Source organism: Diorhabda carinulata, chromosome 10 (assembly GCF_026250575.1).
Source record: "Diorhabda carinulata isolate Delta chromosome 10, icDioCari1.1, whole genome shotgun sequence".
Taxonomy (NCBI): domain Eukaryota; kingdom Metazoa; phylum Arthropoda; class Insecta; order Coleoptera; family Chrysomelidae; genus Diorhabda; species Diorhabda carinulata.
This window is the reverse complement of record NC_079469.1, coordinates 2,537,113-2,561,870: the sequence shown is the minus strand read 5'-3', so window position 1 is coordinate 2,561,870 and position 24,758 is coordinate 2,537,113. Positions and strand designations below refer to the sequence as shown.

Genomic DNA, 24,758 nt, shown 5'->3' with positions numbered 1-24,758 from the left:
AAGATCTATTTGGAACCTGAGTCTAGTTTAAGATTTTCAAGGAATAAAAATTAGCTATGGACAACTTATGCAACAAAAGCTAAAGATCAAACAATATCAAGTCATGTCATGCTGGTGCAAGAACTCTTGGAGGTTGTGCTTAAGTAGCAGCACCAGGGGTATACTCATTATCAAACCAACGTGACTCACCCTTCAACAATCCTTTTTAATTACATAGAAAACTCACAAATGCTTGAGGAAGGTTAATCTTGCCTTAAGTGACTTGTTCTTTACGTTATCTACCCCAGTGATTCTTTTAATTGTCTGAAGCCAATTCCTTTACTTCCACGGTACTTTCAGACACTTCTGAAATAGTTTTTCATGATTATTGACACTTTGATCAGTTTGCTTCAAACTATCATTGTACCAAGTTTCATAACAATTAACCGAAGCCAATTTTCTTCCATCCGTGGTACTTTGAGATCTGCGTACACTTCAGGGGTAGTTTTTCAAGATTTTAAGACTTTTGATCAGAAAAACTGGAGAAAACAGATTTTCCATGAGAATTGGGGTCTTTTTTTTATTTTAACTGAAATAAGTAAATATGATGGTAACTGAATTAACGAGGTCAATTTAATTTTGAATGTACCGCTTTGTATTTAGAAAAAGGAATCTGTGTATTTTTGTAGATGTTTAGAAGCTTTTTATAGTTCTTGTTTTTTCTTTTCTGTACCACGGACATTTTAAATTTTTTTGCACATCATCGACTGTGTTAGATCTCAGAAAATAAAATTAATTTTTATATTTTCAATACTATGTAATTATGGTTACAAATAAAAACTAGTCTTGTGTTGTTAACATGTTGTTTTATTTGTTCCGAAACCACTAAATATTTAATCGAAATAAGAAGGTACTTCAAAGGTTGTAGTTGAAAAAAATATTGGTAAACAAATTTTCTAATAGGGCATTTAAATATATTCTTGTTTATAATCACTTTTATAAAATACAAATAAAAAAAATAACAAAAAAAATATTTAATAAATTTTCAACTGATAATAAAGCAACAGAATTTGTTCAATAATTGGAAAAAAACTTTTAGACAGTATGTACTTCACCCGGATTATGCTTTTCTTCATCACTATTCAACATTTCATTCACTACGACACTTCCATTAACAATATTTTCAAATTTTTGTGCTTCACCTTCTAACTGAACGTTTTCTTTCAATACACAATCTTCTATTTTATTATTTTCCTTATCACTATTAATACTTATTGGAATATTCATCAATTCATCAGTGGTATTTGTCGATTCTTCATTATCCTCAGCTTCCGAAACCTTTTGCATTTGTTCAGGGCTGACCATAAAGTTACTCCACCAAGAAGATAAAGCACCTTTAGCTTGAGAAAAAGCACCACCTGGAAAGAATACTGTATATTCCACCCCTATAATTACATTTTCAAAATTAAAACTATTATAATAAATTGAAAGGTGGAATTGGAAAAAATTGAGACTATCATTGATCCTGCAGCTCATTTTAGCTGGAAGAGACAAAAACAAGCGAGCTAGATTTAAAAAGATGAATTTTGAAATGATTTGTTATCAAAATAATAAAAATTGTTATAAATTTATATACACATTGATGAAATTTAATTGGGATATAACTTACCTATAGCTTTAATGTCTAATTTTCAAAAATGTCATCTACTCTGTGATGAAATTTAATAAAAATTGGACAGTACTTACCTACAGCTTTACTTGTGGTTACCACTGCTTTTCCAGTAGAAGCCATGGCTTGATTCAACTTTCTACCACTTTCCGTATTCTGCATTGTACTACAATAATTAAAACTATCGAAATTAATAAATGTGAATTAGGTAGAATGCAAAAAATAAGCGTACTTACTGTGAAAATCTCAATTTCATATCTGATACAGACAGTTGTCCTGCAAAAGGATGACCAGGATGAACGTCTAATATACCAGGGTTTATTCCACTTAACCAAATTTTATAATTATGCGTATCTCTCCAACAGCTTATGAAACTCGAATTGAAATGATCAATTTCTCGACAACCATCTAAAATATTACAAAATAAGTTGTTTTATTATTGAATTACTATAGACTCGATTAATTGTACTAATAGTTGTTTTTGGAAATTTAATTTAAACAAATTAAAATTACTATCAAGTATCTATTTTTCATTAAAATTGCCCTGTTAAATTCGTTTAATTTGTTCAAAATTTTCAGTTAATGTTATTTGTAAATATTTAATAGTAACCATTGGGCCAATTAATCAAGTTTCTATTTTTTTATTCCAATATATTAAGAGTTACCTTGTAACATGGAGGTTCTCAACAAACACAACAAATATACCCTAAACTGTGACCTAATCCATTCATCACCACCTTCCCATCCTACCCCGTCTAAAAAAACGTCATGTCTTTCTTCGGTAACATGTTTTACAATATAATCGGCAAATCTGGAATGAATAAAATCAAACTTAAGACAAAACTAGCGTAGGAAATATTTACCTGAGATCTTCTGTAGTTAAATGTAAATATTTTCTCAAATTAATATCTTGGCATTCAATTCTATTTGTATCTATATCCACTAAAATATCATAGAGCTGCCTTTTTTGCTTGAAAAGTACATTCGTAGCTCCTACTACGTAACTTCTTACATTAACATCGGCTAGTAAATCTAAATATGGCAAGGATAAATACGGCAAGCAGAGAGACCCTACAAATAAAATTCTATTAAATGATATAATACATATAGTTATCAAATTTTTAAACAGTTAATTCCTTTATAAGCATTTTTCTCTTTTAAACCAAACAATCTGTACATTTGGACACAATACCAATTAAAAATGTGCTCAATTCAAATATCAAAAGATCCAAGCTAGTTTAGGAGTACCTGGAAAAGTTGCTTCGTATGTCCTAATTTTATGGAATCAGCTACAGAAATAAATAGAACATTAGAAAAGGATGTATATTGGGGAAAAATTATTTACATGAGTTGTGATAGGTAAAGATACTCCTGGGAAGCTATAATCAAAGAGGATCTATTGGATGTGTTAACCTCAATAAAAAAGTCTTATAGAGAGCTTTGCCATCTCATTGAGCACCTGAAGATGCTAGACATTATACTCGAAAATCTTTGACAGTTAGCTGAACTTTCTGACCACAGTCACAATAGATTCTTTGGGTCACAGAATATATTACATCTTGAATCATTTACCATATTGAGTGGTACAAGGAACCAATTAAGAATCAAATCCAGGATAAGCCCAACAGACAAATAACTTCCTGTCAAAGGACAATTAAGGGTTTGGTCATGTTATAAGAATGAGAGGAGAACGATTAATATGGAATATATATGAAGCAAGAACTTACATAGACAAAGGAAAATCGAGGAGAAGCTGGGCAGAAAAATTAAGATTGTAGGGAAAAATCAAGGAATAAAAATAACACGGTGAACCCACAGAATGACTCAACTCCAGCATGCCTTACACCTGAAAATATTCGGTAAGTAAAGAATTTTACTTGATTGTGATTAAGATCATTAATTTAGTACCTTTAGTAAAAATAGCTAGAGGAAATCCACAACTTTCTATGTTGAGTTGAGTTAAATACGTTAAATTATTATGAGCTGCATCAGATATAGTATCTGAGCTAATATCCCTTTGGAGACTATTAGACTTATCAACACCATTTGTAGATTCATTTTCAGTATTAGAAGAAATTTTAATTCCCTAAAAAAAGGTATCAGTAAACAATGTATCATTCAAATAATAAATTTTACTTACACTAATTGATTCAGTAAGTTCTAATCCAACTTCTGTCTGATTATTATTACCTAGATTATTTTCCTCATTACCCAAATTAGAATTAGTTAAATCAATTTGTTTTTTTTCTGTATGTCCTCTGTTTTCAATAATTTTTGATTCCTTTGTGACTTCAATAGTATCGATATCTTCATTTTTAATTGTACCATTCATACAAGGAATGTTCTTTATATTTTTTAATTTTATAGGACTAGAATCCTCGTCTGAATATTCAGGCATTGGCGACATGGGTCTCGACAACCTAAATTTGAAAAAAATTCAATACATTCGAACAATATTTAATAATTAAGTACCTTATAGATGCTGAATTATGTAATCCTTTTTCTATCATATCTGGGAATAACGATATTAGTGTTAATATAGTAGAACATAAAGGATGAACAGGGGATTTATAAAAAATTACCCTTTTCTCTAAAAGTATCAATTTAAATAACAGTACTGCTTTGTGCTTCCATTGTAAAATGAAATCCCTTGCAGACAATCCTAAAAAGTTTGAGAAAAAATAAAATAATTAAATATAAACAATTCTGAAAGCTTGCTTTCTGATAAATTTCACTTAAATTATAATAAAAACTGATAGGAAAAACTATTTACCAACATAAGGTTGTTGTATAGCATCCGGCTGCATCATAACAGCATTTAAATGATGATAAGTATCTTCAAGTATAGAAACTTGACTAAAATCCCCTTCATCAAAATAAGCGTGAGTGATTAAACACATTTTTACTTGTATTTGTCCATACAAAGGAATTCTACTCAATACACACACAGATTTTTGAACTGTGCCCCTTGTTATATCTGATGTTTTATTTTTAATTTTCTAAAACAATTTTTTGTATGTTTCACACGAAAATTTTCTTTTTATACTTACTTCAACTGGTATTTGCCTGAAACAAGAAATACCATAAATAGTTTTCATTGGTTTACTTAAACTAGGTAAATGAAAATATACAGTGTCTTCGTCATAATTATGAGATCCATCTGGTAAAGCCAACGTCGGTAGGTATTTCCAGCCGGGAGGGCATTCGTTAGGGTGTCCTGGTACCAATTCCGGGAAGGAATACTCCACCTATACAAAAACAACGCTGATAATGCTGATTTAGGTAAAACGCAATTATTTACCTGACACCCTCTTTTGTGATGAAAACCAACTACTACGACATACAAGATGGGGTTTTCGTTTTCACCCATTTTTGTACTAAATGTAATTTAGATCAAACATAAGAAAGTTATTCAAACTTATTTTTTATTGATGGTCGGTACAATAGAAACCCATATTGATATTATACGTCGCTTGACAGTTTTGACAGACGTTTATTTACTTATCGATCGTAGTTCTTTTATACCACTAGCATTTCACCTACCGAAATACAAAGGTAGGTCACATTTTTTTCATAAAAGAAATTAATTCAACTTTGTTGATATAACATTTAGTTTTTATAGGATACGAAAGAAGGAAATAAATAAAAACAATATAAAAACAAATATTTATTATACCAACGTTTTAATTTTGATAAAAAATTCACAAAATTGGAAAGTTGTAATTTTGCCTTTGTTGTTTGGCAATATTTAACAAACAAATAAAATAATTTCTACTTTGTAAATTAACATAGTAAGTTAATACTGTAGATTCCATTGAAACTTCACTAATGACACTAGGAGAAGAGAGTGGTGAGATATCAAAATTAGTCCGGTCCACGATTTCATTAGTATCTGGTAAATGTAATACACCAACGGTATTTTTAACGTATTCAACTACTCTCGCTCTACTTACAGGATCCATTTCCATTGCTCCATCTTCTTCGACCGTCGGCTGTTTCAAAGGCGAAGTCAACTTGAAAACTAACAATGTAGGATCATTGTTAGGACATATCGACAATTCAGCTAAATTTATTACTCGTTGGGTCAAATCTTCATTCAAATTGATCACGATTAAATTCTCGAGAGTTAAAATTAGAGCCGTTGCTTCATATTGATAGGAATTGGAGATATTAGTAGCCTCTGTAACGTATAATAAATGGGAAGGGGATAGAGTTTGAATATTCTTCCAACTATATTTCAAAATTGAATTTATATTTTGACTTATTATATCAACAGAAGGAATAGTTCGTGGTTCAGGAAGGGATGTCCAACCGGCACCTTGTAGCAAACCTAAAAACGAATTAATGATTAAAAATAGTAACACATACGAAATTTTGAAATACCTTGTCCTGTTAGAGCTACAAGTTCCGCAGCTCCACTCAAAGGTTTCGTAACCATTCCAACGAGTCCTAAACCTACACCGGTTACTAAAGATCTAGGAGATGCTCCATCACTGATCATCGATTGAAGGGGATGGTGAGCTACTCCACCTATAGCTCCAAGAAGACTTATACCCAAACCAGTTAAGCCCTAATAAATATATTTCGTAAGAAATAAAATAACCATGTCAATTATTTCAATAAGTTATGCACCTGAAAGAAGCCTTGAGCTAAGCCTTGTGGCCTTTGTCTCCTTTGTTCCTCGGTTCTTTTTACGTGCTCTTCGTCCAAGGTTAATCTATCCAAATTTCTAGCTACACTTGAAGCTAATTTTGTAACTGATTGTAGGGTTCCAGCAGTAACGTGCTTCATTAAAGATGCCGAACCTTGGGTTATACCTCTTAAAAATGCCATCGGACCTACAACCAAACCTACGAACAAACCAAATATCATTATAAACAGCATAATTTTATTATCGTCTTACCTCTGTAAGGTAGGCTAACGAAATCCCTTAGACCTGTACCCATAGCTCGGGCTAATCCGCCTGGACTACCGATAAGCTCCAAAGAACTGACTACCCAGCCTGCACCAAATATTGCTCCAGAAAGATAATGCATCGTCAATGCATGGCCCAGCCTACAAATAAGGATAGTTAATAATTAAAAGCATTAAATTTTATCATTTTTTTAGTTGGTACCTATAAGGCGTCGTTATAATCCTTCTCCTTTCGAAGCTCCCAAATTGCAATGGGGATTGATCCAAAGCTATGTACAACTTTATTGAAGAATGTACCGATAACAATAAAGAAATCGGTGCTATGCTCAAACTTCTTATAGTCAATGGTTTAGCAATAATAGCACATTGCCATGAAACAAGTTCTGGTACACTAACCTATAAAATAACATGAAAACAATTTCAAAGCCTATAATTTTAACACGTTAACTCTCAAGGCAATTTTCACAATTCCATTTAATCGCATTATATCGTTAAAAATTCTAGTTTAAATACATTATCACTGAAAGGTATAGAAAATGTATTTTTTTAAGTTGTACTTGAGTTATTTCGTAGTTGGCAGTTAACGTGTTAATTAGAATTTAAAATGTTTAGAAAACCAATACATACCGAGCCGGGTGTTGCGTTTAATTTAAAAGGAATCTTTTTATCCGGCCATAAAATAAGTTTTGTAGGTATAAAAACGTTGAAATAATCCATTAATTTTGTTATATATCTATCTTCCACGAAGCAAGATATTGGATTAATTATGATATTTACAGATTTTGCACCTACAATATATTATGTGGATGAATAAATTATACGTAAAAGTCGAATAGATTAAATGTATCGCTTATGCAGCCATTTTTATTACAATTATTCTAACCTTACTTTTTTAAAACTATAATAAGAGTTTATGTTTAGTTGTTAAAATGGCCTATTTTATTGGACCAGATATATCGGATAGTGATATTTCGGACGACGATTATGTTTCTTACGAAAATATACCCGAGAATACAGCATTTAAGCAAGTAACTCGAGAATTAACCGAAAAAGAGAAACAACATCAATTGAATACTTCTATGTACAATGCTATTTGTAATAACAACGTAGAAGATGTAAGAAAATTCATTAACAATGGTTTTGACGTTAACACGTATCTACAAAATGATTGGACACCTTTGTTTTTGGCCGTATCCTTTGGTAGTGCTAAATTAACAGAAGAATTACTAATGTCTTTAGCAGATGTACATTTGAAAAGAGACAGTTGCACAACACTTATGATGGCTTGTAACTGCCCCAAAGAAACTTCTCCTTGTACGGAAACATTAAAAGTTATAAGACTGTTAGTAAATCACGGAGTTGATGTTAAAGCTGTTAATAAGACTAGAATGACTGCTTTGATGTTTGCTGCAAATGTAGGTAATTTACCGGCGGTTCAATTTTTACTGCCATTATCTAATAAAGATGCCGAAGATAACCAAAAGTGGACAGCGCTGTTTTGGGGGGTACAAGGAAATGCAGTTGACGTAGTAAAATATTTATTAGAACAAAATTTGGAGTATACTAAACCAGATATAAGAAACAACACCCCACTTGATATTGCTAAAGATAACGATTTTAAAAATATTATTGAATTATTTCCACAAGAAGACGAATATATGCTATGTCCAATAAATCCGAATGTATTATCATTTGATGAAATGTTTACTGATTTAAATACTGCCCAACCTGATTTCTTCTTAGATACATATAACATGCTCTGGGGTATGAGAAGTGAATGTCTGATAAAACGCTTGATTGATAAAAAGTTAACTTTGAAAACAGTTTTATCCATAACTGAAGAAGAATTGGAGGAACTTGGAGTGAAAATGCCTTTTCAAAGATACAGAATCCTAGCGGGTTTATACAAGTTTCATAAACACCCTTTTCATCCGAAATCCATACCAGTAGTGCCTTTAACTGAAACTTACAGTAATAACGATACTGCAATACAGATATTATCAGCTATTAAACAAATTATCACTATGGAAGCAGGGTTGCATTTTATAATGAAACATTGTAGCACAGAAGATATTTCGATAGAACAACGCGCTTCCATTAAGAAAAATATCAAAAACATTAGAAATATATTGACAAAGTGTAACATTATTTCCAAAAAGATTTGTGAAAAAACTAAAAATTTGGATAAACAACGAGAACCTGTTGATCTTATTAATAAAGATTCTTGTCGACCCCTAATACCTTGGAGAAAAATTTTATTTTCAGTTTCAGTTGTTACACTCATACTTGTGATTCAATTCAAAAAATGGTAAGTGAAATAACTGTTTTCTTAGTGTAAACAAGCTATCGGTTGACATAAACTGTTTTTAGTGATTCTTAAGGGTACAAATCAAATACGAAGTTTATTTTTTAACCTTGTTGTTAAAATAGAGGTGTATATTACTTTAAAGCATATTATTGTATAAATATTTTTCAAGATAAAGGAAAAATTGTAAAAGAAATAATGATTAAATACCTGTAAAGTCGTTCATGAGATATTTATCTCTCCACGTTTCCAATACAATATCTAAAATGAATAAATCGTCTTCGTTAGCACTCTGTATCAAATTTTCTATCGGAATGTTTAAGGATTGTCTAGTGTTCAGTTCTTTTGTATCCTGTCCAATCAACATGACAGGAAAATCATAGGATTCTCTTGAATATAATTGGTTATCGAATTGAATCGCAGCTATGGAAATTTTCAATTTCATTTTCTAAAAAATTATTAGATATAAAAAAATTTATTAACATTTTTATATATTATACTTACCTCAGTTTGTGAAGCCACAATTACAATATTATCAAATACCAAACTAGCAACTTCCCACCTTTCCGTTCCTTCTGCTTTTAATCCAGAAATAAATATCACAGTAAAAGCATTTATAAAAGCATTGAAATTTAAACAGTGCCACTGTTTCCTCATGGGTAAAGTGCGTACTAATAGAGATTTTGTTTTCGGTGATAATAGGGAAACGTTCGACTCAGACCATCTCCTTTTCGATTCCAATGATTCATCTAAAGAATTGTATTCTTTCGAACGATTTTTGGTATTATACCATTGATTTTGATTCTCTATCGGTATTACAGTATCTGACAAAGACCTTGGTAGCTCTTCTGGGTCATACAGTTTCGATAGCTGTAGTGGTTCCTGTTTTTGAAAATTAGATGTATATTTTATTTAAATTTTGAGCCAATAATTATTTTTAAAAATTTGAACTATTCACAAATCACAGGAGAGACATACGGGGGAGATACAATATGTTTTCAAGTATATGGGATATAGTCAATAGTTCGATATAGAATAAAAGCAATGATTACCGAAGTTGTTTTTCCTTTTATTAATGGTGGATCTCTAACTTCTTGCATGCTCAATCTCACACGTATATCGCTAGCACTTATTTCCATCTACGATATATTATAGAAGATAAAATATAGTGGGAACAAAAAAAAAATAAAATTAATTACCTCGCTTCCGGAATCTAATATCAAAAATGTAGTACAAGCTGTATTAACGACCGTTATATGTATATCACCATAAAATGGTATCCTAAGATATTGTTCGTAATCGTGAGTTAAACTAAAATTAGTAGACCACTGATAATCACCATCTAGAAAATTGAATTTTTAAGTAAATTAATTTTAATAGTTAAAAAAAAATATTCTTACTATCGGATTCACTTGCAAGAGCCAATTTTTCAGTGTAATGAAACTGCGGTAATTCCGGGAATTTATCAGATAACAAAGACATGTTGTAATATTGGTCTTTATGGGGAGCTATTTTGCAGTACCATTTAAAATGTTGAGTTTCTTCTATTACTTCGTATTCTGTTAATGATTGGGCGCAATAAAAAGTTACACCTAATGATTTGAAAAAAATATATGTATATACGAGGGGTTATCGAAAATATAGTGTTTCTAACCTGTTTTGTTTATTATCAATAATTGAGGTCTAGGATCGTTGTGTAGGGAAATGTATAATTGTCCTTTGTGTTCTTGGCATGTCAAAACGGCTGGTATAGGATGCGTTGTCGATGTTATGCAAATCGATCGTTTTAAAAAAGTTTTGTCTACCCTAACTGGACACGACCATCCTAAATTAGAACTTACACAAAACGATAAATATAATACGTAATCGTTACTGATTGTATCTAGTTCGTTGGCCAATGTGTGCCATTTGATTATTGAAACACCAGAATTCCTAAAATAAAAAATTGGTTAAGGAGGTTTTTATTTTAGGTTATGTTCGATTTGTTGTTGAGGGCTTTATTTATTTATTCATATTTGGCAACGATGTTTTTTCAATGAACCATAAAAAGAAACACGGTTGCCACATGTATTACCATAGATAAAAGAATATTCGATATTAATATTTTTCAAAAAGTGAAAATATGTTGAAATGTGTTCTATAATTTGTTAAAAACATGAATAAATCGGTGATTTAGTGATGTTTTTGTTAAAAATGTCTCCCGCCATTGTATAAAGAATAGGATAGTAGGTTAACCTTATGAGGATATCATTTGACGAGGTGGACACCACCAATAGATGGCAGTGGAGAGTTGGCATCCACAGCACGTCTTTAATTACTGTACGTCGTAGCTTGAATTACGTGTTTTCTTAGCTTACCCCAATAACAGATGGTGCCAAAATTATTTAAAATATTATATTCGACCCTTAGGTGTGTTGTAAAGTTTCTTCTTTTGGGTGTCTATAGCAAAGTTGCAATTTGAGTTCACTATTGTATTACGTTCGTTGTGTTATTGTTGAGTTTCGTTGGTTGTGCATTTGGAATATTTTTTTATTTGAGAATCTTTGAACTTGGATATTTATTTCATTTTTAAGGTAAGTGGATATTATTTCAATAAATTAATATACATCACTACTCTCTTAGTTAATATATTCAAATTATAAGAGGTGCTAGATGTATAAATGCTTACAATTTCGAAAAAAAACTGTATATTTAGCGAACTAAGTATTTACTAAAATGTATTTATATAACAAATAATCACTTCTTCTTTTCAATTTTTTAGGAATGGCTGGAAATAAGTGGGTTTACTTCAAGTGTGGACTAAGTAAGAGATCAGATCCTACAATTAATTAAAATGTACCGATTTTCTGTGAATGACCCTACCAGATGTCAAAAGTGGATCATACACTGGGGTGAGTTATTCTTTCTTAAGACAATTATTTTTCATAAAGAAATAAAAAATAGTGAATGTGAATAAATGACTGTTTACAAATGTTCAATATTAAACATAAGTAGGTATTTAATTATTGTCAAATAAAAGATAGTTCGTCCAATAGTTTTTTCAGATAATGAGTTTATTTGTATTATAGTCGTATTGCATATTAAACGAGTACAATGATTTACTACGAATTCCAAATCTATTCAATATTATAAACTTATCAAAAGTACTTGAATCATACCTAAATTTAAACTTTGAAACCATCTTTATAGTAAAGACAAACAGAATAGAATAAAACATTTTTGAAAATATTACAAACTTATACATAAACACAACTAACCGAATACAAAGGACTGAACTTTAATATTTCACGAAAATTGAAATAGCATTTTCTGTTATTTTTTTAAGTTTATGAACTAAGCACATGATAATAAGGTAGTGTGTCTGTGTATTTATATTTGGAAACTATCCTGTCAATGAGGCAAAAATTTCACCCGTTCAATTGTATACAGACTGTTTTTTATCATATATTAAAATATGGTTATAATACTATATTGAATTATATATTAAATAGTAAAAATTAGGGAGAAAATTATAATTTCCTCCATTCTCAAGTTATACATAAAAAATTATGCTTTTGTTTTATCCAGCATAGAATGTTTGAATAGAATAATATCAAATTCTAGTTTTATTTGAATACAAATTTACTATAGACATGTACCAACAAATCTTCGATACGACGTTTCGTGCCTTTACGAGACAAACATATAGATTTTTAATGAGGATATGATTATTTCTTATAATTATTAGTCAATTTAAGCGATATACTTTTATCTCGAATAACTAACATCACTAATAAATATTCTTAAATACGTTTCGTTTTGTCAAAAAAATGTAACGAGAGCTTTACTTTAAATATTACCTGGTGTTTTCGATATAAAAAAGGGCTTTTTTAACTAATGTAATGTCCATCCATAATATAATCACCATTTTTGTCATCGTATCTATTAAGGGTAAGAATATAGTAATGCCATATACCATCTTAGGATGGTTGAATACTTTCAATAATAATGAATTTTAGTTTTAATTTTATTATATATATTGCAAAAAACACATTTAACAAGAGATAATTTTATTTGCTTTTATGACTATACATACTTGGTTCAGATAAGTAGAGTGTTTGCCTGCTTTTATTATACCATTAAAGAAACAGATGGTTTTGTAAACATTTATGGTCTCATTGTTTAATATAGTTTCTGAAAGTTGAACAAATCCCAACAAATATTGATGTTAGTTATTTATTTCACGATTTACCTATCCAGAACTTCCTACAGTGATAATAGAAACAGCCTACTTAAAACTATAGAACAAATTAATTATTTTTAAAAAATGTTATGTAGAAAAAATCCTGGAGAAGAGCAATTTATACTTTCAACTGTAGTAGTTGGTGTCTTTTTTGTAACGTTGTAACTATATTAAATATGACGCCTTGAATATATTTTTTAATAGTATATATTTTTTGTATTGCAATTTAATAGGTTGTAATTTCAAAAATATATGACTCAAGCTTGATTTACCTATAACAGATTTGTGAATAAAATCATTTTGTTAAATTAATACCATATAAATATATTTAACTCAACAATGAGCTCAGTTTTAACATTTTTATATTACTTTGTGGTATAAATAGTATAAATAGATAATACAATAAATAATATTTTCGATTATTATAACTTTTGGCTCTGCAATATGAAACCAAGACTGGTCCCGGGTTAGTTGGTACACTTATCGGTAAGGTTGAGGCCATTGTTTAAATATCTTTACACAATGATAAAACTGACAAAACGATTATAAGTAGGTATTTTAGTAGTTGTTGATAGGACAATTTTTTTTTCTTTATTAGAAAGAATTTTTTTATTTATTGATGTTATCCAAATTTTAGCATTGATCGTTAATTTTCAAAATTAACAAAAACCAACCTGAAAAAATATTATGCTTTTTTTGATGCTCCCCATCTGTTTAAATGCATTAGTAACAATTTTTTGAACAATAGTTCCATATTTAATGGGCAGTTCATATGCTTTTCTTACATTCGAAAAGTTTATGATTTTGATAAAGGGAGCAAAACAGGCCTTATTGAAACTGACTGATGAGCACATCAGTCCGAATTCTTTTGAAAAAATGAAGGTTAAATTAGCAGCCCAATTGTTGAGTCACAGTGTTTATTTTGCCATAATGACATATTTGGAAACTGGTGAACTTATTTCAAGTACAGCTAAAAACACGGCTAACTTTGTTCTAACCATGAACAATTTATTTGATGCCCTGAATAGTACACGTTCAAAAAAACCCTGTAATCGTGTTTTGAGCGATACAAATCCAGAAGTGCTAGCAGCTTTAAGCTCAGGATATGATTTATTGGAAAATCTATACAAAGTTGAAAAAAAGGGAAATTTGACCAGACCTGATAGCTTTGATGGTTTTCTTCTCACCATTAACTCCGTTAAACAATTTGCAAGTGATCAAAAAATGAAGGTTTCAATTATTTATTCACAGACCACTCGAAAATCAATTTTCTGTTTATCGTCAAAGAGGAGGGTATAACAGAAACCCAACAGTGAAAGCATTTAATGAGGCCAGCCACATAGAAGTGCTAATGCAGCAGTTAACTGGATGATGATGATAATATACTGCTTTTACCAACAGATGACAGATGACTCGGTTCATTAAATATTGAAGAAGAATCATAATTCGAACAAACGGATTCATCCACCAATTCAATTTCTTCCGAGGTACATTCAAATGATATTGCGACGTTAGAAAATTGTTCTGTAGTATATTTTGGGGGTTATTTAATTGAAAAATGTTTAGATTGCTTCAATTACAAAGACTGTAAAGTCAGTTTAGAAGCTTCTGATGACATAAACAGTGGACAAGAGCTTTTTATATTCTATAAGAATTATTATTTAAATGATAAGTGTGCATTGAAAACTCCAACAACATTATTGAAAAATTTCATCATGATAGTACTTAATAACTTGGACAAAAATATAGGGAAAATTTCAGATAATAAAATAATATTAAATTAGAAAAAGAAAATTGATGGAAAAATAGAAAAAATTCTTCCCTAGTGGTATGCAACAAATGCAATCTGTGGTTGTAGTCAAACACAATACATTTTCAATATATTTTGTATGTTTCTTATGGTATATTCTTTCTGTTTTTTTTTTGATAAATCAATACACAATCTTTTTTATGTCAACGTTTCGGTGGCGTTGATCCAGCTACCGTTATGAAGGATAATGTTTTATAAAATTGTTGGTTCCTAGCTGACTTTAATGAAAAAATTCGAAAACTAGAACATCAATAATATTATATATTACTATCTATAATAAGATGGTTTAAGACTGATTCAAAAAAGGGTCATCGCGAGTGGATTCTACATGTACTACATTTTTGGGGTTTTGCAGTCTTCTTAACGGAGATTCAATTTGTTTAATGGATTTTATCCATTTCTCTCTGTGATCAAAATTAAGAGCTATTTTGTATATATTTTTTTTGATAACACATAGTCCAAATGGATCGGGTACTGGTTATAAAAAAAATAATTCCCAGAAAACAAAAATATTAGAATGTGAATAATGTTCCGAAGCAACATTTTGAGAATTTGAAAAAAGTTTTAAAATTACAATAAATTGACTCGATTTGTTGGCCATTCTAATTTCCCACTAACAATGTTGTAGCTGTAAAATGTACAAGGGATATATACAGGACCGTACTACTTGTAGTTTCTGATAATTTTTTCAAACGCTCAGTCTATAATTATTATAATTTTATATCAACAATTTCATTAAAACTGTATCTATCGCCCTATCTATCTATTGTAAAGATTCCTATCGAATAGGTAATTTGTGTCACTTTCGTAATAAAAAGTAAAATCGGCAACAATGTACTGTCGATACGAATTTTGAAGATAAAGAAAACTTTTTATAAAGAACGAGCGTAAATGTTACTAGATGGCGTGCAAAATTGCCTCAAATGGTTTTAACATTGTCACTGTTCTACTATCCTATTCTTTATTCCACCATTGACAAATTTCTGATTTATACAAGTTTTCAAAAAATTATATAGAAAATTATACACAGTTGCCACATTTATTGCAATAAATTGTTTTGATTTTAGGTTATGTTCGATTTGTTGATGAGGACTTCTGTATTTTATGAATATCATATTTGGCAACAATGTTTTTTCAATAAACGATAGAATAATACACGATTTCCATATTTATTACCATAGATAAAAGAGTAATTTTCCAAAAGTGAAATATTTTATATAATTTGTTAAAAACATAAATAAATCAATAATTTAACAATATTTTTACCAAAAATATCCTCTACCAATGATAATTACTGATTCATACATGTTTTCACCAGAACTTTAACATAGTTGCCACATTTGCCTCAATACAAGAAAAACAAATTTCAATTTCACATGAAATTCTATGCATTAAAAAAATGGTAACGTCGTTCTGTCTGAAATCACTACTGCAACCAAAAGAGCAAATTTTTCAAAATTATTCCATAAATAGAAACATCTAGCGAATAAAAAGAAAAAAAGAATCATTTAAGTATCTCTATCTCTATCTTTCGATGCATATTGCGCATGATTGACTCTGATTTAACGTCAATAAACAAGGACAGCAATAGATAAATAATCATTTCTTTCTTTCTGAAGGTCGAACTATATTATGTCTACTCTATATATAAAATCTGTATGGAAAACACACTTTTTTGACAGTTGATTGACAGTACGTCAATTTTTTATCGACTATGAATTATTTAAAAGAGGTATTTACGTTTTATTAAGATACGGGGCCAACGTAAAACTATACGGTTCGATATTATCCGGAAAACCATAGAATTTTTCACCTTCCGGTACCGCCAAACATATCACCTGCACTTGCGTACCCATGTGGTTCGATAAAACGTGCGTCGACGAAATCTGGATACAAAAAATCAATTTTAAAAGTGGACCAATCATTTAGAACCGAAAATAAATTGTCAAACAGTCCCCGTAAGTTGATTTTCATAGAATACTTACTTTCAATAATCTCATATCGTTGTTAACCGAACTGGATATCAATACGCTGCATATGTTATTATCGCAATTGATAACGGTTTTGATAAATCCGGTTTGCGGTATGGTACCGGTTATTTTGGGCATGTAAAAAGCTTGACTCCAATCGGATTTGGCGAGCTGAAGCGGTTCCGAATAATACCAAGAACCGCCCATGCAAGTACCCAGATTGAAATTGTCCTTGAAAGAAAATTATTTGTATAAATCAAATAAAAAAGCATGACATTTTTTTTTACTTTCTTACACACCCACACCCCCCAAAATATATGAAAACTTTCCCTTAATTTATATACCCAGTTCAAAAAACCAAACCGGAAGTTCACCTATCTAATTATAGGAAAACTGGAAGTATTAATTTTCGACAAATAGTACGTCGATAAATGGGTTCTATTATCTCGAAAACGCAAAATTCAAGTGTTTTCTTTAGAAAAATTGAAATTGAATCAAATTTTAGTATGGTTTTGTTAAACCAATGAAATTTCATCTGGATTTATGTAATAATTCAAATAAATACCAAACAAACAATTTGCTAAAGTGAGAAACTTAAATCCTAGTAATTTTTATTTTACAAATCAAATTCATCTCTAAAAAGAAAAAATCGAGGTAAAAATACTTTTTTTTCATATCATTCTATCTAAAACTGTTTAAATATAAAAAGAAAACAAAACAAAAAACGAACATAACCAAGAAATACGAAGTTTTTACCAATAACACAGTTGATTCTCATTATATTTTTCGATTATTCATCATCGATTATTGTCAACAATGAAAATTGCAATATATTTTTATATTTTAAATCTAAATTTATCAGGGAAAAAAAAGAGATAAGAGAACTGTTTATATATCCTCCTATCCAAATCGAAATGCTTTCCCGATTATTGAACACATAGTTTATTCTAATTATATTTTTCGATGATTCCAAATCGATTATTATGTCATCTGTCAATAATGTCATGTTAGGAAAAGTAAATAATAATAGTTCATTTAAATCTAATGGATGTTATTAAGATCAAAGTCTTCAAGTTGAAATAAAAATAAACAGTGATTAGTTGAAAATGAGTATAAATCGTTTAAAGTGTAGAATTTAAATGAATGTATAAATTGAACAATGATTTTGTTTAAAAATAAAATTGTTACAATACAAACCTCTAGTTTTGGTGGAGCTACGATTCCGTGGTGTGGTATCCTACATAATTCCGTACCATTCGACATTAAAGAAATCGGTACTCCCAAGGTATTAACCGTTAGACACCAAGGTAGAAGTTCAACTAATAAAGAACACGAATACGGGCAGGCGTTTTGATATCTAACCTACAAAGATTTCTAACTTGAACAAATGAAATTTTTGAACAGTTTTTCTAGACTTACTTATTGGGTTGGCTCTCCAAAGATTTAAAATAAACAAATAAGGAGATAAACAACAGAAATATGAATTTTTATTCAATTTCATCATTATATAGATGAGATTTTTATCAACAAGTATGTTTGGTTTTCATTTTCATACTATGCAGAGCAATGAAATAAGAATATATGGTAAATAGTTGAAAATGTTATAAATCAGTCAAATTATAGTTTAAACTCAATGAAATTGATTAGCGTTCAAAATCAGTGATATTAGTGTTGAAAACAGTGAAATTATGGTTAAAAATTGATGAATTGATCAGTGTTCAAAATTATTTGAATTAAAGTTGAAAATTAGTTAAATTAGTGTAGCAAATTGATGAAATAGTGTTGAGAAACAGTGAAAATGATTAGCTTTAAAAATCACTTAAATTAGTGTTGAAAACCGGTGCATTTAGTGTTGAAAATTGATGAAATTGATTGTTGTTCAAAATCAGTTGAAAATTAGTGAAAATAATTAGCTTTGAAAATCACTTAAATTTGTGTTGAAAACTGGTATTGAGAATTGATGAAATTAATGTTGAAAATCAGTAAAATTGTGGTTGGAAATCAGTGAAATTGAATAGTGTTGAAATCAATTCAATTAGTTTTGAAAATCATAGAATTATGGTTGAAAATGAGTGAAATTTATTTAAGTTGAAAACCAGTGAAATAAGTGAAATTGTGGTTGAAAATTAATGAAATTGATTAGCGCCGAAAATTAGTTGAATTTATTTAGAAAATCAGCAAAATTATGGTTGGAAATTAGTAAAATAGTGTTAATAATCAGCTAAATTGCTTAATTCAAAAACCAGTAAACTTAGTAGAGAAAATTAGTGGTAAAAATCAGTGAAAATATTATCTAAATGTGTTAGTATAAGAATTCACTACAACAATGGTGACAAAAGATGGATGAATTTATAACAAAGAACCTTATACTATTGAAACTATTGGAGAGCAAATAATTGTCAATGTCAATAATTTGTCATTGGCAAAAAGAAGGTTTACCTGAACGTGTGTCAATGGTTGGTCTTCAACTACCCAATCGATTTCATCCAATTCTTCTCCGAAATACGGCCACGATTTGTCATTGAAATTTTTCAATGCTAACAAAATAGTTTCGATGTCTACTTTTTCCGGTTTCTTGAAAAACGTATCTTGATCAACGAGACTGTAGTTTAGTGGAATGTATGGATTTGAATAAGTTTCATTGTTACTTAAAACATAGAAATAATGAACTGTTAAAAATAATACAGAAGGAAATATCTGGAAAAGCAGAATAAGTCACAAAGGGATATAAAAAAATGTTTTTTTTAACTAGGTAAATTAAATATCTTCCATTTAACAATACAGAATGTAGAAAAAGTTTGGAAAAACATAATGGATAAGAAATATGATTTCAAAAATGAAAATTTTTACAAAAATCTGGAAAAGCATTAATTGGTAACAATGTTCTTTTGGATATTTTTTTACCTTATGAATAAAATATTCTTAATTCGAAAAGACAGAAGTTGCTAGAAGTTTGGAAAAGCATGATTGGTGTGAATTTAAATATAAAAATTGTAATAAAATTCTCAAAAAGCATTCATTGGTGACAAATAGACGTAAAAAAGTTTTTTTTTGGATATTTATTATATATATTTATATATAATTTATATATTATTAATTCGTAAAGACAGAAGGTGGAAAAAGTCAATCAAAAGACAGACACCAATGTTTTTAAAATGTTTCTTCCACTTTGTAAGTCAATTCTCATCTACTTAATAATACAGAAAGTGAAAAATGCATGGTACACAAAACAATGATTTTTTTTCACTTTGTGAGTCAAATATCTTTCATTTAACAATTAAGAATAAATAAATTAAGGATAAGACTAGAAAAGCGTAATTGGTAACAAAAAGACACGAAACAAAGTTTTTTGAACGTTTCTTTTACTTTTTGAGTAAAATATTATTGATTAAAAAATACACAATGTGCAAAAAACCTGATGAAAAACAACTGTACAGAAAAAATGACTTTCTAAACGTTTCTTTCACTTTTAAAAATGAAATCTTTCTAGTTTTGGGTTGTTGAAATAAGAAATTGAAGCAAAACGATAGTTGTAAACAATCTTGCAGTTCTAAATGATAAGATACCTAAAAAAGTCGTATGATAACGATGAGACACATAATAAGTCTAATTTTGTCAAATTTGGTAGGATTTTATTATAACCAAAGAGAAATTTAGTCAGCATCACATAGTTTTACCGTTTTTTTTTTTTTAATAAAAACCAACCACAAATCGATATTAATTTTCTCTAAACTAAATTTGGTGACTCTTAATACAAAATAGATATTAAAAATTGACTATTCGAATAACCGTTTATTTTTTTTAATTAAATATACTCACTCTATTCTAAAAGTAAGCTGATGCGAATGATCTATGGTCCCGGGACAATAAAGTTGCTGTATCCTCCCCCTACCCTCAACTCTACAATCAAGATGAACATTTAAAGTTGGAGTTTCGATATGAACTTGAGACTCAATTGGTAAATTGGACTTTACTGTAAACAAAGGCCATAAGACGGCTAGTATCCTTTTATGTTGGTTTATGTCTTGAGTAATGATACGGCACCAGATGCTGAGGAATTGTCCCCTCTCTTGTAAAGGCACTAGAATTAATCAAAATTGTTTATAGAGTTAATAAATTTGAATTTGATTTGGATACCTTTAACCAACCAAGGTTGGCTACCGGTATGGTGTTCCATCAACGGTATGTCTCCTGTCCAAGCTGAATCCAATCCGAAGAACCTCAACCGTAGGAAGTATTTCTTTTTACCATTGATGAATATGGAGGGAGTGTTATTATGTGAAGGAACTAATATCGTTGGAGTATTTTTAAATTCTATATCTTTATTTTCTTTAACAGCTTCTACTACTTTCATATCAAAATGTTCCAATAACATATTTGATACTATAAGTTGGCCAAAAATTGTGATTTTTTTCTGAGTAGCTGATAAAGATTGTACAGTTACGAATACCGAGATGTTACGGTCATTACTAAATTCTATTATTTCCAATTTGTCTTCGGAAATGGTAAAACATCTCGACCAAACCTAAAAAGTTTTATAATGAAACAATGGAATTAAAATGTGGACCTAACATAATGGAAAAATTATTTTTTAGGAAAATTGATGGAGAAAAAATGAAATATTGGAAGTTGTTGAGGTAATTCTAATAGATAAGTGTTGTTAAATCAATTGGTATTTGTTGTTGACACTAAAATTATCAAAATTTTCTGCCAACCCTTTATATTTAATCATTTCTGAAAATGTTTAAGATCAATAAAGTAAAAAATTACAAAGTTTAGCAAGTTACTTTCATAAAACAACATTTTTTAATGTTTCTTTTACCTTGAGAGTCGATTATTAATTTTAATATATCGGGTGTGCTAAAAATCTGGAAACCATATTTGGCAACAAATATAATTAATATTCAAGAATACAGAGTCTGGAAAAACCGGAAAAGTATAATGGGTAAAAAATATACTAAAAATAATGTTTGTTCTACTTTGAGGGTCAAATTTTATTAATTTTGGAATACAAGTATGAGAAAAGTGTAGAAAAGTATGTTAGGTAACAAATATTATAAATTAACAAATATAAAGTGAAGAAAATCACTAAAAAAAGTATAATTGGTAATAAAAAGTCACAAGACAATGTTTTTTGAATGTGTCTCATACTGGGCGAGTCAAATATTATCAATTTCAAAGTACAGAGTGTACTAAAAGATTGGGAAAATAAATTGGGTAATACATATCATTATTTTGAAAATATAGAGTGGAAAAAAACATAATGGATGAGAAAGACACAGTAAATGATGTTTTTCCTAAAGTTTCTTTTACTTTGAGAGTCAAATATTATCAATTTCAATGTACAGAGTGTACCAAAAGTATGGGAAAACACATTGGGTGACAAATATCAGTATTTTGAAAATATACAGTGGATAAAAAACAAGAAAAACATAATGGATAACAAAGAGACACAAAATAAAGTTTTTCCTAAAGTTTATTCTACTATGAGAGTCAAATATTATCAATTTCAATGTACCGAGTGTACCAAAAGTTTGGGAAAACAAATTGGGTGACAAATATTAGTATTTTGAAAATATACAGAGGATAAAAAACAAAAAAAACATAATGGATAAGAAAGAGACACAAAATAAAGTTTTTCCTAAAGTTTATTTTACTATGAGAGTCAAATATTATCAATTTCAATGTACAGAGTGTACTAAAAGTTTGGGAAACCAAATTGGGTGACAAAAATCTTTGATTTAAAAATACACAGTGGAGAATAATGAGATATTAGCAGTAATTGACATAATTATTACAGAAGTTTTTTGGACTCTATTAGCAGTTGCTGAAAACGTTGTTAGCAGTCAATAATCAACTTTTCTGCTAACTATTTTTTGAAAATTTGATAAAATAAGACTTCATCAAGAACCAGCTCAACTATAAGAAGCCTTAATCACTACAATTTTCTACTTGAATAGTGATTCGAACAATATTAGTGGAATTATAACATATCCAAGAGAAGGATAAACAAACAATAATAATTAAGGAACAAAACAGATCCCAATCATCAAAATGTCCAAGGACTTTCACAAAAAACTGTCAAATTCATTTGATAAATATGATAATAGGATAAAAGACGTAATATATTATCGAAATATTTCAACATATATTGCATATGAGGTTCCTTGTTAAGTTGTTTACATAGAACAAACATCCCAATGTTTAGAAAATAGATTAAAAAGTCTTCAATAGGGTAAAAAAATAAAAATGCATTAACAAATCATGAGATATCAATAAAAAACAAACATTTTAGTTATAAAAATTTTGAAATTTTTCAATTTGAATTAATAAATTTGAATACAACCATAAAAATTTTTTAATACAATTTGATTTTGATATTTATGTGTTATTTGAACTATTAATTGATTCACTTGTCGTTAATAACAAATTATATTTTAATAATTATGTTATATTTAAAATAGACCTAAAATCAAAAAGGTTTATTAACAAAAACACATAAAAAGAAGTAAGGAATAGAACTCAATTACATTTTAGGTTATATTATACACCATTCTTGATAAAACACCTTGTATAGCACAAAAATTTGTTTTTTTTTTGATAAACTAAATTTTTTTCGACATTTACTTACCCAATCATTTTCTTCTAATGCTATCCTAAGTTTCTGCTTCTTCTTTTGAGACCTCCACGAATACAAATGGAACTGTCTCGACAACAAGAGTATATCTTCCTCGGTACCTGCTTGACCGAATCTTATCCCGCTAACAGTATCATTACAGATGATAAAATTAGTCATTACCAAAAAATCATTTTCCTTATTTGCAGTAGAATAATTCTGATCCCAAACTTGGGTCGCTACAGCTAAACAATGAGCGACGTTAGGTCCGATTTTAATTTGCACCGGTTTCGATATAAAATTGAATTTGACTTTTTCTGCAATTATCGCTTCCAATTTACAGGTGAACGGTTCGATGAAAGTTTGTTCGGTTAAAAAATTGTAATCCAGGACGTTGCATTTAACAGCGGCGCTCAATTCCGACGACACGTAATCCATTTCCCAGTTTAGTAAGTAACCGGTTATGTTATACAGAGTTAGAGTTAAGAATCTTTGATTTTCCGGAAACATGTAATCCGGAGTGTAGTTTTTTAGATAATCCGGTAGTTTGGTAGTTGTGTATCTATCAAAATAATTATAGAAGGAAACATCGATTTTGGTTATATACAATGCCGCCGTTAAGTTCGGTATAAAAGATTTGTTGAAGTAGGAATCTATCCTCATGCAAGCCGCAAGCGCTCTTGGTGATATCAAAACATTCGTGGATTGATCTTCGTTGTTATTCACCATGGTTATAACCTAAAAAATCACCTATTATATACATACTTACAACAATCTCAATAACAAAATGTGTGTAATCATTATAGAGTACAAATGAACTACTGATTTGATCCTCCTATAACAAGCACAATCAAATTCTTAGGAATAACCATAAAGTACAAATGAACTACTCATTTGAGTTCATGTACAACAAGCAAAATCAACCAAAATGTAGATAATAATCATAGAATACAAATGAACTACTAATTTGAGTCCTTATAGAAAAAGCACAACAAATTGTTAGAAATAACCCTGAAGTACAAATGAATTTCTAATTTGAAACTATATACTACTAATCTAAAATCATATACAACAAGCACAATTCATCAAAATATGTAATAATAATTATAGAGTAAAAATGAACTACTAATTTGAATCAATATAAAAGAAGGTGAATAAATTGTTAGAAATAACTCTGAAGTACAAATGAACTACTCATTTGAGTTCAATACAACAAACACAATCAAATAACCATAAAATACAAATGAGCTACTAGTTTGAGTCCATATAAAAC

The 24,758-nt window shown here is 29.4% G+C and overlaps 3 protein-coding genes across 4 annotated transcripts in view; 1 reads left to right on the top strand and 2 right to left on the bottom strand.

Annotated features, from left to right (window-relative positions):
* Positions 1–931: 931 nt before the first annotated feature.
* Positions 932–5,194, bottom strand: LOC130899043 (late secretory pathway protein AVL9 homolog). 2 transcript variants are annotated; one of them, XM_057808722.1, is made up of 11 exons: positions 4,950–5,194; positions 4,699–4,896; positions 4,422–4,647; positions 4,121–4,310; positions 3,789–4,068; positions 3,557–3,734; positions 2,512–2,719; positions 2,314–2,459; positions 1,885–2,056; positions 1,726–1,814; positions 932–1,397 (listed from the first exon to the last, which is right to left on the bottom strand). In XM_057808722.1, exons 1-11 carry the CDS (start codon positions 5,016–5,018, stop codon positions 1,075–1,077), a joined length of 2,079 nt encoding a protein of 692 aa, XP_057664705.1. In that variant the 5' UTR covers positions 5,019–5,194; the 3' UTR covers positions 932–1,074. The 2 variants fall into 2 exon arrangements, with proteins under 2 accessions (XP_057664705.1, XP_057664704.1); XM_057808721.1 differs by having other exon boundaries at positions 1,726–1,829; positions 4,950–5,182.
* A 108-nt stretch (positions 5,195–5,302) lies between these two features.
* The window catches only part of LOC130899039 (intermembrane lipid transfer protein VPS13B), a 35,391-nt gene continuing 15,935 nt past the window's right edge, over positions 5,303–24,758 (bottom strand). The window contains exons 26-44 of the mRNA XM_057808708.1: positions 23,501–24,223; positions 21,007–21,394; positions 20,689–20,950; positions 19,309–19,516; positions 18,067–18,231; positions 16,885–17,100; positions 16,640–16,785; positions 10,522–10,799; positions 10,268–10,459; positions 10,067–10,209; positions 9,920–10,006; positions 9,372–9,749; positions 9,078–9,315; positions 7,190–7,350; positions 6,765–6,958; positions 6,552–6,703; positions 6,281–6,498; positions 6,032–6,218; positions 5,303–5,978 (exon numbers count right to left, since the gene is read on the bottom strand). Coding sequence (XP_057664691.1) covers positions 5,350–5,978; positions 6,032–6,218; positions 6,281–6,498; positions 6,552–6,703; positions 6,765–6,958; positions 7,190–7,350; positions 9,078–9,315; positions 9,372–9,749; positions 9,920–10,006; positions 10,067–10,209; positions 10,268–10,459; positions 10,522–10,799; positions 16,640–16,785; positions 16,885–17,100; positions 18,067–18,231; positions 19,309–19,516; positions 20,689–20,950; positions 21,007–21,394; positions 23,501–24,223 — 4,965 coding nt within the window. The 3' untranslated portion in view covers positions 5,303–5,349. The remainder of the gene's footprint in view (positions 5,979–6,031; positions 6,219–6,280; positions 6,499–6,551; positions 6,704–6,764; positions 6,959–7,189; positions 7,351–9,077; positions 9,316–9,371; positions 9,750–9,919; positions 10,007–10,066; positions 10,210–10,267; positions 10,460–10,521; positions 10,800–16,639; positions 16,786–16,884; positions 17,101–18,066; positions 18,232–19,308; positions 19,517–20,688; positions 20,951–21,006; positions 21,395–23,500; positions 24,224–24,758) is intronic.
* LOC130899040 (uncharacterized) lies at positions 7,449–16,052 on the top strand. Its single transcript, XM_057808709.1, has 2 exons — positions 7,449–8,870; positions 15,967–16,052. Exons 1-2 carry the CDS (start codon positions 7,492–7,494, stop codon positions 15,983–15,985), a joined length of 1,398 nt encoding a protein of 465 aa, XP_057664692.1. The 5' UTR covers positions 7,449–7,491; the 3' UTR covers positions 15,986–16,052.